The 14,039-nt window shown below is 52.3% G+C and overlaps 1 protein-coding gene across 1 annotated transcript; it reads left to right on the plus strand.

The window, feature by feature from the left end:
- The first annotated feature begins 1,783 nt into the window (after nt 1-1,783).
- Nucleotides 1,784-11,894, plus strand: GNRHR (gonadotropin-releasing hormone receptor). Its single transcript, XM_010194305.1, has 6 exons — nt 1,784-1,826; nt 7,292-7,333; nt 8,299-8,435; nt 9,372-9,917; nt 10,968-11,169; nt 11,485-11,894. Exons 1-6 carry the CDS (start codon nt 1,784-1,786, stop codon nt 11,892-11,894), a joined length of 1,380 nt encoding a protein of 459 aa, XP_010192607.1.
- The last annotated feature ends 2,145 nt before the right edge of the window (nt 11,895-14,039 follow it).

Genomic DNA, 14,039 nt, shown 5'->3' on the forward strand with positions numbered 1-14,039 from the left:
TCATCCAGGATGGGTATCACATCCTGGTGTGGGTACCGCATCCCGGTGTGGGTACTGCATCCAGTATGGGTATCACATCCCGGTGTGGGTACCACATCCCGGTGTGGGTACTGCATCCAGTATGGGTACCACATCCTGGTGTGGGTACTGCATCCAGTAAGGGTATCCCATCCCGGTGTGGGTACCGCATCCTGGTGTGAGTACCACGTCCTGGTGTGAGCACTGCATCCCAGCACAGCACTATCACTCTTAGGGTTTCATTCTAGGCCTGGCTTCAAAATAGATGCTGCTGAGCATTGAAGATGGAGATACAGCGTACAGGTATGCGGTGCAGTGAGTTTTGGGGATGCTTTTCTTGGTCTTGCCCAGTCTGGGACAAATGCAGTGCCCACCCAATGTTGCCTGTGGAGTTCCCATGTATCACAGGTGTGGGGCAGGGCTCAGCTGTGTGGGGACAAATGAGGATGTTGTGGGGATGCAAGGACATGGGATAAATGATGGGGTGCATGATTTGGACACCCTGGGTATGTGTTCATGCAGCCTAGGCGCCATGGGGCCATGCTGCTGGTTTGCTACTGGAGCCTGGTGTGAAAGCGTGTGCTTTACATGGCAGAAGCCAACCCCAAAGGCTGGGGATGGGCGTCAGGGCGGCCAGCGGTGAGCGGGATGTGCCAGCGATGTCCTGGGCTGCCTCAGTAATCCTCACCCATTCTGCTGCCAGAGGGAGCGGTGCAAGAGGAACATCGATCAAGGTGTCACATAAAAAATAATTGGCAGTGGCCAGCACCGGCTCCTGTTTATGTTTATGAGAGAAAAGGCAAAAACACCCGAGATGTGCCAAAAAATGGCAGGATATTTATCCGGTGGGCAAGGAGCATCCATTGAGCTGGAGGCCCCAGACCTGTGAGATAAACACAGAGCTCGGCCGCGTTTCCCTGCTGTGGTGAGGACAAGATGTGGGGAAGGTGCTGAGATTGAGAGCAAGGGATTCATCTTCCCGGATGGCATCCACCTCCTGCTGCGGCCATCCCGTCCCTGGCACAGCACCGGTGCCTCTGCAGGCAGGTCCGGTCCCGTCCCACCGGATGCTTGGCACACGCTGGCATTGATGTCTGTGGGTCCCACTGCGGTGTAAGGAAATGGGCTGTTCTGCAAAAAAAATGTTATTTATGTTATGGAAACCAGGTGATAGCTCCAGCCCAGCACAGCTGCAGGTGTTTCTGCACAGGATTTTGCAGCCTCCTTAGCATGGGCATCTCCATCTTAGCACGGGTGTCTCCTCTCCAGCACAGCTCCTGCAAGACAAGCTCAGGAGACACATTGATGGCTTCAGGAGCAGGGACACGTGAGTTCATGCAAACCCGCGTGTCTAGAAAAGTCTGGTTGCTCAATCTCTCTTGGCGTGGCCATCCCTCACTGCAGCTCTGGCACACGGCTGATGTCGGATGGAGCAGCACAAGAAGAGCCCCAGATGTTTCCAGCGCTGAGCACCAGCTCCTTTCTGTCCACCCACGATGGCTGTAGCCCCCGTTGCCAGTGGGAAAGGATGCATCCCAGACCAATCTGCTCTTGTTTTGGCCATCACCTGGGGGTTCAGCTCTCCAAGGTTGGTGTTTCCCACTCAAAGCAGTGGTGCAGCAGAGCCGCAGCACCTTGGACTCATTCCCCTCCCAGATTAACCTGGGGACCCTGGTTAAAAAACCATTTTGGGATTTTTCCATTATTTTATGACAATCGTGGATGCATGATTACAAGGCTATAATGCATTTACATGAGCACCACTATGCGTAATGCTTTCCTCTCCCCAGTGCCGAAGCTGGGGCAAGGTGAGTGTGACAGCAGATGGTGCAGCAGCATCTCCCTTTCCACACTCCCTCATGATTGTCTATCTCATTGCCCTTGTTGTGTCCCTCCAATAATTCCAGAGGAAAACCAGCCACTGATGCTCATCCTGGCTATTTGTGCCTCCCATCCTTTCCAATGTGGCATTGACAGAGTGACCGGCACCAAAAGCCAACTGCACCATGCCGAGAGGGCAGAGGGGTGGTGGAGCTGCCTTTGGGGCTATGCATGGGATTTACAGGCTATGTGGTCCACAAAATGCCCTATGGGGGCCCAGGCTGTGCTCAGTTCCCCGCCGCCTGCCCCTGTCCCCACTCCCCGTGCCCTCTCCCAAGGAGCTGACGGTTATTTTTCCCCTGCTGTGTGTTTCTGGGCTTGCTCCTGTTTACGGAGCTGGGAGTTAAAATAACTGATTGATGACTTTGTTCCATCCCAAACACTTTGGGGAAGCTTGCGTGGTTTCGGCGGGCGAGCTGGGAGCTGGGATTTCATTAAGCACTTGGCTGCCGGCACTTCTCCAGTCATGCTCCAGGGGTGGCTAATGTTGTTTTTTAAAGCCTGTTTTGCTATCCCGGGAGCTGCACTGGCGATTTCCATGGTTTGCAGGAGAATTTGGAGATGTGGCGGGTCCCTGGGGTTCGCTCTGAGCTCCGAACCACCAGCAAACCTCACAGCCACTGCAATATTGTTTCACTTAAGCCCTCCTCCACCGCTTCATCAGCACAAAACCGCGCTCCAGCTGCCTAAAAGCTTTGGGAAAGAGCCCAAAAAATGAACTACTGGAGTTTGTTTTTATTGTGCGGATGAGGATTTACAGGCTGTGACTGGGAGAAAAGGAGCGAGTGGACTTCCCCCCCCTCCCCCGTTTTGCTTTGGAGCTGAAGCCTGGACCGTGGCTCAGCAGTGCTCAGCTCCATGTACATCATTTACAAAACAGATGCAAAAAGCACCGCAGAGGGGGGATGCCGTGAAAGGCAGGAGACAGGGAAAGGCTGATTTTAGGTTGGGAAGGCATCTTCTGGAGCGGAGAAATGGCTGGGAGGTAGGGGAGGGCAAGCGGCCGTGCTGCTCACGGGATTTGGCCATGGGGTGAGCCCCCAAATGTCTGCTGACACTGGCACAATGTGACTGACACCCCCAGTATGTAAAATAGGGGTGTCCCCTGCTCTGTGATCACATCTGTCAAGGAGAAGGGCTTTTCCTGGTGCTTTTGCCGGGCACAGCTGTTACCTGAGTGCACAGGGACTGTTACCTGCATCTCTGCTGCACATGTACGGCCCCACATCCGGACCCACAGTGCGAATCCCTTTTTCATTACATTGCTGAGCTGGAGTAATTAAGATAAGCATTCTGGCTTGTTTAGAAACTCTGCAAGATGGATAAGGCCATGATTTTTGAGCCCTCCAAGAGCTATGCGTGTCCCAGCCTCTCCCTGCACCGAGCATCACCTCCTCAGGGACGTTTGCAGGGCACCATCCCGGTGCCACACCAATATTTGCCAGGAACATCCTGGGGCCCGAATTATTGCCCAACCCGGGATCAGTGATGGGAACACGGCCACGGGATGTGAACGGGTGCGATGGCATCGTGCCGAGGTCTGAGCCAGGGCAGCGCCTCAATGGGGACATTTAAGCCACAGGGGAAAAGCAGGAGCAGAGCTCCAACCCACAGCTGTTTGCTTTAGCTCTGGAGGGGGTTTGGTGGACAAAGACCATCCTGTGTCAAAGCACATCTTGCCCTGGGCAATTAATTGCTCCTGAAGAAATCTTTAATTTATAACTCTTATTTACAGGCATTAGCCATGGGCTTGGGTGCTTTCCGGGCTGGTGGAGATGGGGTGGCAGTCCCTGGTCTCATCTGTGCCTTTTCCTCCTCAATTTTTTGGCTATAGGCCATGTCAAGGTAAGCTGGTTTGCAGCTGATTTACACCAGCAAAGCAATGGGTAGTTTTTCCTAAAAATCAGCAAAATCCTGCATGACCCATGAGCATTTCCCAGCACCCCAGGTTTGAATCCACTGAGCAACCCAGAGCTGAGCCTGGGGTAATTGGGGCTGATCCGCCTCCGAGTTTCAGCTCCGAAAAGAGTTTTCCAGCATCCATGACAGCGAAAAAGGACATGGAAATGCCTCCCCTTCCCTGGAGCCGTCATGGGAGTGACCAGAGCTGTAAAATACCTCACAACCTCATGCATGGAGCCGAGGGCATGCTCCGAAAAGCCGGTCTGTGCCGAGCTAATTTGGGCGCTGCTGGGATTCCCCGGGTCGTGGCCGTATCGACTTTCTCCAGAGGGTAGATGCACATCTGCCAGCAGGGTGTGGTGTTTGGAGAGAAGGGCTGGCATCGGATTGACTTCTGCCTCCCAAAAACACCCCTTTGAGAGGCCAAATCTGGCCAGGGGAAGATGTCAGTGCTGATGCTCATCCCAAGGGACACTGGGGTTTTGTGGTCCCAGGAGACGGCTTCTTGTAGGAGGGTAAAAACAGGATTGGGGAGCAGAAATAGTGTTCCTCTAACTCATTTAATTCACTATGAATGGCATCTCTACCCACCAAGCCACTGATCCTTTCCTAAAAGGAGTTGTGTCCCACTTGAAGCTCACCCAAGGGTGGTTTTAGGCCTGGAAAACTGCTCAGAGATACCAAGTACAGGGGAAAGAGGTGCTGGGGGAGGTTTTCCTTGCTTCTTGCTTCTGCAAGCCCCATGTAATGCTGCTGAGGTCCCATGGGGCTTTCGGCTCTCCCCATGTCTCACCCCAGTGAAATGGAGAAACCAGTCCTCGAGTCTGGCCCATGTTTGGGAAGGAGCATCCAAAGGGAGCACTGAAATACAGTCTTGGGACACACAGTCCAATTCGGGAGCGTGGCGAGAGGAGGACGTTTGATGTTTGGAGCCATGCGATGGGCAGGTCCCATAGGGAGTGGAAAAAACGCAGAGGATAAAAGAGGGCATGAAAGGCAAAGACAAGGAGAGCAACTAAACCCCATCCAAAAAACAAGGGCAAAATTGTTCGCTTCTGTGGGTTAGTCACAATGAAAACATTGAGATTTCATCATTTTTTTCCAGCTCAAGAAAAATACCCAGTTAGGGCAGCAAAAGCCCTGGCTGGATTGATGTATGCAAGAACCAAAGGGGACCCATGGCCACTCCATCAACCCCAGGGCCTATTTTCCTGGTTTACTGGGACAGGAGCATCACGATGCTGGTGAGACCCCAAATAATGTGCTGCTCTGCATGGGAAGATGTAGATTTGGGGAACCTCTGGAAATGATGCTCTGGCCATCTGGGCTCCTTGTCCTTCACACCATCCTGGCTGGGTCCATGGGACATCCAACATGATGTGCTGGGCTCAGCAACACCAGAAGCACCAGCCAGGGCATTAAAAGATGGGAAATGCAGCAGGTTTGAGTATCAAGAGCGTGTTTTGCTCAGCATCGCTGCCCAATGGCATGATACCCTCCAGAGATGGGCTTTTACCAGCGAGGTCTCTAGCAAGGCTTTGATTTATGCAGCCGAATCAGAAACACCACCTTATTTCACAGAATCACAGCATGGTAGGGGTTGGAAGGGACCTCTGGAGATCACCCAGTCCAACCCCCCTGATAAAGCAGGGCCACCCAGAGGAGATCACCCAGGAACACATCCAGGCGGGTTTGAATGTCTCCAGAGAAGGAGACTCCACAATTTCACCAAGAAATGACCCAAAGACTCCGTTTGCCAAAATATTGAACCCAGAGGGCAGAAGAAATCCCTCCCTCTGCTTTCAATGAGGACTTTCAGCAGGGGGATGGAGTGACCCAGATTATCCCCAGGAGGGACAACAATTATTGTCCCTCTTGGCAAGCTGGGCAGAGCGGCCAGGGCTGGCTGAGCAGGCAGAATGAGCCGCTGGTTCGGCCCTGCTGAGCTTTGCTCCTCTGCCTTTTGCTGCAGAGATTTTGAGGAGTTTAGGGTGAAGCCCCATCCAGCCGGAGGAGGCACCGCGCCACACGCAACCCCTGCTATTTTAATGAGAAGGGTGAAAATTGGGAGCTTCACAACTGCTTGACTACTTGTGAACTTTGGGTAAGAAGAGGAGCCGTTCCAGAGGTGAGCTCATTTCTAACCCCGGGAAATGACTTCATGGATGCTGGTATTTACTCACAAAAACACCGCATGTCAGATGTCCCTGACTAGACTTGCTGTTTCGAGTCCAGTATGAGACAAAAATTTCCTTGGACGAGCTGCTCCTGAGACAATTCGAGGCTTGGAAGAGGAGGATATTGAAGGAGAAAAAAAAATCAGCATTAAAAGCTGTGAAATCATGAGGTTTTTCTGAGCAAAGAGGAATTTTTGGACAAGCTGCTGGCAGAAGCACCTGCCTGGGCTGAGGGCGCTGGGGTGCCATAGGATGGCTCTGCTGGGGTGAGATCCATCATTTCCCCTCCTGTAATGCCCAGCAGCAGGGGTGAAAATACAAATTTTTCTCTCTCTTTTGTGAAGCCAAGACTCTGGCGGTGATTTATTAGGATAAACAGCAGCAGGTTTGCACGAGGTTAATGGAAATTGTGTTCTGTGTTGCTTTCCCTGCATGCGATCCCAATTTATAGGGGATGTCCGATGGAAAAACACAGGGCTTGTACTTCTGCTCGTGAAAAAATACGCCATTGGCTTTCTGGTTTCTGTTTTCTCAGGTGTTTTGGGATGATCTGTATGGATTTGGGGAGAAAAGTCCTATTTGGGGAGCCTGGAGGTGCTCCGAGTCCTCATGACCTGCAGCTCCAGGGATGTACTGGGGCAGCATCCCAAAAAGGAGGGGATTTCGGAAAGAGCAGGGTGTATGGAAACAAGCCCCGCTTGCCAGCGCTGTTTCCTAATCCTGGGGACCGAAAGCCTCTGATGGTTAAACCAGCGTTTGGAGCTTCAGCTGAAGGCTGCTGAGCAGACAGCATGCAAGCTGACCTTTGAGAGGAGGGGAAAAAAAGGAGAAAACACAAGGGGGTTACTGTGCAAATGCCAGAGAAAAAGAGTCATTTTAACAAGGGACCCCACCCTTAAAATACGACTTATTGCTAATGCATGCCCAGGACATTTCTGCGTGATGGCATGCTAAAAAAATCCTCTCTGAGCAGGGACCGAGGGCTTTGTTGTGGCATGAGCAAGGGTTACAGTTCCTAACAAAAATCCTGTCCCTCTCTTGCATCACCCGGCTGGGGATGGAGAGGACATTTCTAGACAAAAAGGCAGCCAGCCGGGAAGCAGCACAAACACGGAACGCATTCCTGACTCGCTATTTAATTGCTTTCGTGCAGGTGCAAAGAGCTGAATGAAAGGAAAAATACGGCTGAGTGTGTGGGGCTGAGTTAATCTCGGCTTTAAGCAGGAGTCTAGCACCAGAAGGAGGTGGTTGCTGTCGTAAACAGGCTTCCACCCGACTTTTTGGTGGGTTTTGGGCCTTTTTCACCCCCTCAGGGACCAGGGTCACTCCCATGGTGCCAGCGGGCGATGCCCCAGGTAAGGAGGTGACAGGGATGGTCCCATCCCATGTGTAAAGGAATGGGTTTAATGACCAAAAACCTATCCCAGAGAATGAACCTTCTCCTCTCAGGCAACAACCACCAGCCTGGGACCTGCAGCCCCTCTGTATGGCATTACTTCTTAATTTAATAGACCAGGAGATGCTAAGATTTGTTTGCACGTAATTAAAGTCCCCGTGATGCCCCTGGGAGCACATTTGCCAGCACTGGTCCCTGTGGGGCTTGGGGCTGTCCCTGTGTCACCCCACAGCTCTTTTAGTTGTGCCGACCGGGGGTGTGGGGTGTCCTCCTGTCCCCTCCCTGCCCTTGCATCGCCCATTGGATTTTTTAAGCTCTCGTGAGCTCTTTGTCCCTCCCAGGGTTTCACACAGCACATGGAGCTCTCACTGTGTTATGCTGAAAGAAATACAAAAAGAACAAGGTGGGAACTGATAGCGTGCAGAAAAAATGATATTTATTCATTAAAACAGCAAAATGACCCGAGTTTCTCCTTATTGATTCCCTCCTTACAGCGTTTCCAGCCCAGGCAGGTACCTGTGTTCATCTGTGATGCTCCCACAGACCTGTGTGGTCCCAGAGCATCGCTGGGTGGGGGTGTGTGTGTGCTGTGAGCCTCCTGGTTGTCCAAGCAACGAGATGTTCATCACTAACTCCAGGGATAATTAACTCATTTTCCTGTATTTATAGAAAACCGATGCAGGGAGTGCTGGCACTTAGCCCTGACAGGGCCACATTTGGCCACAACATCTTGAATTTTGGCCATTTCGTGCCATATCATCAGCTCATTAAGCCTGAAATCAGGCAGCTCATTAAGCCCATGAGTGCAGGGGTGCTGGCCCCTGCCTGGGGATGAAACACCCTGCCCGTGGGTGCTCACTTCGGTGTGTGCTGCTCCTGGTTTGCCGGTGCAGGGGGTGTTTGCATCAGCGTTGCCGTCTCCAGGTGCCTGCAGCCGCCTGCGCTACAAACAGCGGAGCTGCCGGCTCGGCTGTCGGCAAAGGGAAATTCGGCTGCTCCGAGGGGTTTGGTGCAGGGATGTGATGCAAAGACGAGTTGGAGCATCCGGACTCAGCACTGCGGTGAGGAAAGACAAGGAGCATCTTCTCTGAGCATCAGGGCATGCGTATGCCAGGTACGTTCCCATCAGCTGGGACAAATCCAGACCTTGACATGGGTTTCTCCTCGTTTCTAGAGAGCCAGCAAGCAGCTCGGTACTTTTTAAACTGCTCTTTCTTATTGCTGCTTGCTTCTTGGATTGATTTTTGGGGAGGGAGGGGGTAAGGGTGGTGGGGCTGGAGGAGGGCAGCTTTAGGCACAATGTCAGCATCTCCATCCTACAGAGCTGGGAGACAGATTTGATCTCTGCTGCTCGTTATTTGTGCGAAGGTAGGGGATGCTTTATTTCGGTATCAGCAAACCAGAAGGTGCTTAAAGCCATAAGAAAGCTTCCTTACTCGTGGCTGGGACTGCTAACAGCTCATGTCCCAAGAGTTGAAAGCATTTGCCCTTGAAATACAAGTTGTTAGATTTAACACACTGACAGAAAGTGCTATATTTTTTGATTTTTTTTGTATTTAAAAAGCTGAGTTCTGCTTGCAAAGCCCCTTTGGAAGGATGAGCCCTTGCACCCAGCACCGGCTCAGCCAGCTCCAGTGTGACCCATTCCTGACCGGGCACTGGTGGGGTGCGGCTCATCCCGTGGTCCTGGCCACCGCTCCCACTTCCCAGCTGCTCAATGGCCTCATAAAAAGCTAAAAATATGTGTCTGTGCGAGCCATTGCTATAGCTACGGCAGGGGTGAGCCAAGGAGGGCAGCCGGGCAGCGTCACCGCAATGGGGAGTGCAGCAAAATGGGCAACACGAAGGGGACAGACAGGGACAGGTCAAAACTGTCAGGTTGCTGCTGCTGTCACCAATGTAGGTCCCACCATCTCCCTATTTCTCCTAATACTGAAGCTGCAGCCCATGACACAGCCCCTACAAGGGGGTTGACTTTGCTGCTTGTGTTTTGGCAGAGGATGAGTGACGAAGGGCTCCCCGCATCCTCCCAATGCCCCGCTGCTGAGGGGGACACCAACATCTCGACCTCCGGCCACCCCGAGCACTGGGTCGAGCCCAGGTTCACGCAGGCGGCGAGGGTCCGCGTGGTCGTCACGGCCGTCTTCTTCTTGCTGGCGGCGGGCAGCAACGCTGCGGTGCTGGGCAGCCTGCTGAGGAAGAGGAGGAAATCCCACGTGCAGCCACTGATCCTCAGCCTGGCGGTGGCCGACCTGCTGGTGGCGGTGGCGGTGATGCCCCTGGACGCGGCCTGGAACGTGACGGTGCAGTGGTACGGAGGGGACGTCTCCTGCAAGCTCCTCAATTTCCTCAAGCTCTTCGCCATGTACGCGGCCGCTCTGGTGCTGGTGGTGATCAGCCTGGACCGCCATGCGGCCGTCCTCCATCCCTTCTCCCGTGCTCGCCGACGAAACGGGATGCTGCCCCGCACCCGTGCTCGCCGACGAAACGGGATGCTGCTCCGCGCCGCCTGGGCCGGCAGCATCCTCCTGGCCTTGCCCCAGGTAGGGCCTGGTGCCCTCCTCATGTGGTTTGCCCAGGCTGGGGGGGTTTTGGTGAAGAATTTCCCCATCTCAGAAGCCCCAATGAGTCCATCCCAATCCATGGGCCCCACCACTGCCGGGTTGGCTTTGCTGAGTGGGTGTTGTGGTTTGTACAGTCGCTCCATCACCCGGTGCCTCCTCCCCACCTGTGGAGGAGGATCGGGAAAAAGAAAGATTTGTGGGTTGAAATAGATATAAACTTAATAAAATAATAATAAAAACTAATATAGCAGAAAATACACAGAGTTATACTTAGCTGATATGATGGGGGAGTAGGCCTCAGGGGTAGGATGATAAACAAGTTCCTCTTGAGATGTCAGCCATGGAAGAGGGAAGGAGGAGGAAGAAGAAGAAGGAAGGGAGGGCTGTCCCCAGCAAACTCCCCAGTTTATGGTTTATGGTATAGGTTACTATTAATTGGTCAGCCTGGCTCATCTTCCTTGGCTTTTGCACCCCCTAGCTTGGCTGACCAGGCTAACTCAAAACTTGTAAAGACCTTGATCACTATGGCAACCTGCAAAGCAGCTTTAGCTGAAAAACTGAACCAAGTTTTAGCACTTTGTTCTCATGAAATAGTGCTGCAGACCTTACAAAATCACAGTTTTTGTCAGAAAAACTGACTCTCAGATGCTGTCCCAGTAAACCAGGACAGCAAAGCAGGTCCTTACAGCACGCATTCACTGCAACACCATCAGTGCGTTACGCTAAAGGCTGGGAAAAAATTATATCCACTATTTTTTAGTCCTTGTTCACATGGTTATATTCTAAAAAATGCATCACTGCACCACTGCAAAACATGTTGGGGCAGACCAAGACAAACCTGAGCGGTTCCTGGCCAAAATACCATTCATTATGGCCAGAAAATGGGACTTTGCAGCCGTCAGATCCCATCTGTCCTGGCTGCAGCCATGAGTTGGGTACCCACAGCAGTCTGACAGGGGCAGGGAGGTGGCAGGACGTGGTGCCTTGCTCCAAAACTGCTCTGAGTTATTATTTGTTTTTCCATTTCAGCTTTTCCTCTTCCACCTGCACACGATCCCAGGTGGGAATTTCACCCAGTGCGTGACTCACGGGAGCTTCCGAGCGCACTGGGAGGAAACGGTCTACAACATGTTCACCTTCACCACTCTCTACATCACCCCCCTCAGCGTCATGGTCGTCTGCTACGTCCGGATCATCTGCGAGATCAGTAAGCAGCTAAAGGTCAATAAAGGTAAGCGGATCCCAAGCCCTTGGGTGTCCACCATGAGTCTTGGGTGTCTACCATGAGTCTTGGGTGTCTACCACAAGTCTGTGACTGACCCTGTTCCAGCACTGTAGGGTCTGTCTCAATGTCCTTTGAGGGATAACCCAAATAAGGGGTTTTGTACAAAGTTTTTGGCCCCCCTCCTTGTTGTCTTCTGCTTCCTGTGGGCCATGGAGCAGCCCATGAGATGGTCTCCTCTCTCTGGCAGAAGCATGGTCATGGATGGTCATGTTGTCCTGGTTTTCTCCCGTTTCCAGCTCTCCTTTTGATTCTCCCTGGCAGGTTTGATAAGAAACCAAAATGACCACATCTCCAAGGCACGCATGAAGACTCTAAAGATGACCATAGTGATTGTTGCCACCTTCATCATCTGCTGGACCCCGTACTACCTCCTGGGCCTGTGGTACTGGTTCCAGCCAGCCATGATTCAGAAGATGCCGGAGTACATCAACCACAGCTTCTTTCTCTTTGGCTTGCTGCACACTTGCACCGACCCCATCATTTACGGACTCTACACCCCCTCCTTTCGGGAGGACGTGCAGTTGTGCCTCAGGGGCCTTGAAAAAGCCATTACCAGGCACGAGAGACACAAACCTGTTTCAGTCTCGGAGAAGAACATCAAGGACAGTGCTGTAAAAGGTGGGGTGGCCTCAGGGGGCTCCAATGGGACAACGGTCAATACCGTCTGCTGAAGAGACGTACCCACAAGGAGATGGGAGGCTTTGGGGGCTGCTTTGTCCCGTGGGATCATTCTGGAGGCTGTCATAAGGAGGTTTGCCACCCAGGTTTGGTGGGTGAGGGTCTGTGGCCAGAAACTGGGAATATGGCTCCTGCCTGTACTCAGGGTGAAAAACATTTCGGGGTATTTATGGTCATTCTTCCATATTCTGGTAGCTCTTGACAAGTAGAAACCCATCCTTTTTTACCCTATGTGTGCTTTAGCCCCAATTCTGACTATTGCAGGGGCATCAGTCCCCCTGGCCTGCCTCCATGGTGTGGAGGGAGAAGGTGCTGTGGGGATAGAGGGATTTGGGCAAGAGGGGTATGAAGAAGCCCAGAGGGGTGAGGTGGGATGGGATAAGTTGGGACAGGGACACAGCCAGAAGGGAAAACAGTCCCTGCTGCCCTGTTCTGATGTGCAGGCTTGGTGGAAACACATCCTAACACATTTTCTCCACCTTAAGGGCTTGACCCAGCACCAGCACCTCAGGGTGGGTGCAGCCCCCACAGGTGCTGCCTGGGATGTCCCAATGAGGAAGGTGATGGGAACCACCTGTGGGTGGGGGCCCTATCAGCATCCCTGGGTACCAGGTGGGTGCTGATGGGTTTTGGCTGCAGTGCGAGGGCAATGGAGGACGCTGGAGGGGAGCGGCTGAGCTGCGGTGAGTAAAAATGGGGTTTTAATGCTTTTTACCAATGTGCCAGAAGCTGCTTGTGAAGGTGGGGGCCTCTTCTCTGGGTGTGGGATGAGGAGGTGGCTTTGTTCAACTGCGTTGTGCTGTGTAATTAGAAGTAGTGGATTATTTCTTGGTCGTTCTCTGCTGATTTGTATTAAATGTATTTTTTTTTGCTTTTCAAGAGTTTCATTTTGAGCCAGGTTGGGGTTTTTTTTTCCTTTGCCTTGGTTTTGTGAAATCTTTGGGCAGCTCAGGAGCTCTGCACTTGGCAGGAGGCATTTCCCTGGACATTTCTGTGGTAACCGCAGTTTTAAGTGAGCATCTGGACTTTATCAGGATGAAAAAAAAAGCTTTGTTTTAAAAACAAGCCGTGACTTGCTGTGGTTGCGTGCATAGGGAAGCTGAGAGATGTCTCCCCACAAGAAATCTTAGGGCACTGAGGGGTCTTTATTGACCCTGTTTCTAAGAGGGGATGGATCCCCAAAGGTCAGAAAGGATCTGGACTGCTCTCCTAATGCTCCAGCTCCCAAATTATTAAAATTGGAGAGGTAACAAGCAGTGTTTGCAGGTTGGGCAGCGAGGATATGGGGAGCCAGGGTTCTTGGGGTGATGCTGAGCCATGGATGGGTGTCAGGATCTCCCCTTTCCTCATGCTAAAAATCATTTATGGGAGAGCTGCAAGAGCCTGGACTGGTTCGTGGGGCTTAGCGTGAGCCCTTTAGGAAGCGTCCAAACTCCTCAATCTGTGTAGTCGCCGTTTGGCTCTCGTGGGCTTGTTTTGCTCGAGGTTAATTACACAACGCTAATGGGAGCAGGGCTGGCTGCTGCCAGGCTGCTTTGGCACGCCTGGTGCAAAAAAAAAAAGAGGTTTTTGTAAGGTGACGGGAATGACTTTGCGGTGGGGGAAGCTAATTTATTAATCAGGCGCTCGTTTGGTCTCTCTGTTTCTGTTGCTGATGATCGCTAATGGGAGGCAGACCTCGAAGGTGTGTGTGTTTTCTAGCAAGAAAATAAGCATCATTTCTCAAATAAGTCTTAAATCTCCTGGAAAATCCTTTCATCCACTTTCTGCTGACTGGGAGTGAACAGGTCCAGTGCTGCTCACACACATGAGGCCACTTGGCCCCCCTTGCAGGAGACCTCAGAGACCTTCCCTGAGGAGCAAGAAGCACTTGTGGGTGTAAACCCCTGGGTACAGTGAGAGGGCAGAAGCAGATTTAGGTGAAGAGTAGGAAAATGGGGATGATGGCAAGGACACGTACATCGGTACTTAGGGGAGGGAGCATGGCACATTGGTTGGGATGCTCGCAGGCACCCCAGTGCTGCTCCTCCTGTGTCTGTCTCTTGATGCCTTCCCTCCCATGGCTGGTGCTCAATGCTGGCAATTTTGGGAAGCCTGGCATGTGGGCAAGGTGCCTGAAGTGACAGCTTTCATGATAG

The sequence above is a fragment of the Mesitornis unicolor genome, unplaced genomic scaffold (assembly GCF_000695765.1).
Source record: "Mesitornis unicolor isolate BGI_N332 unplaced genomic scaffold, ASM69576v1 scaffold8191, whole genome shotgun sequence".
Taxonomy (NCBI): domain Eukaryota; kingdom Metazoa; phylum Chordata; class Aves; order Mesitornithiformes; family Mesitornithidae; genus Mesitornis; species Mesitornis unicolor.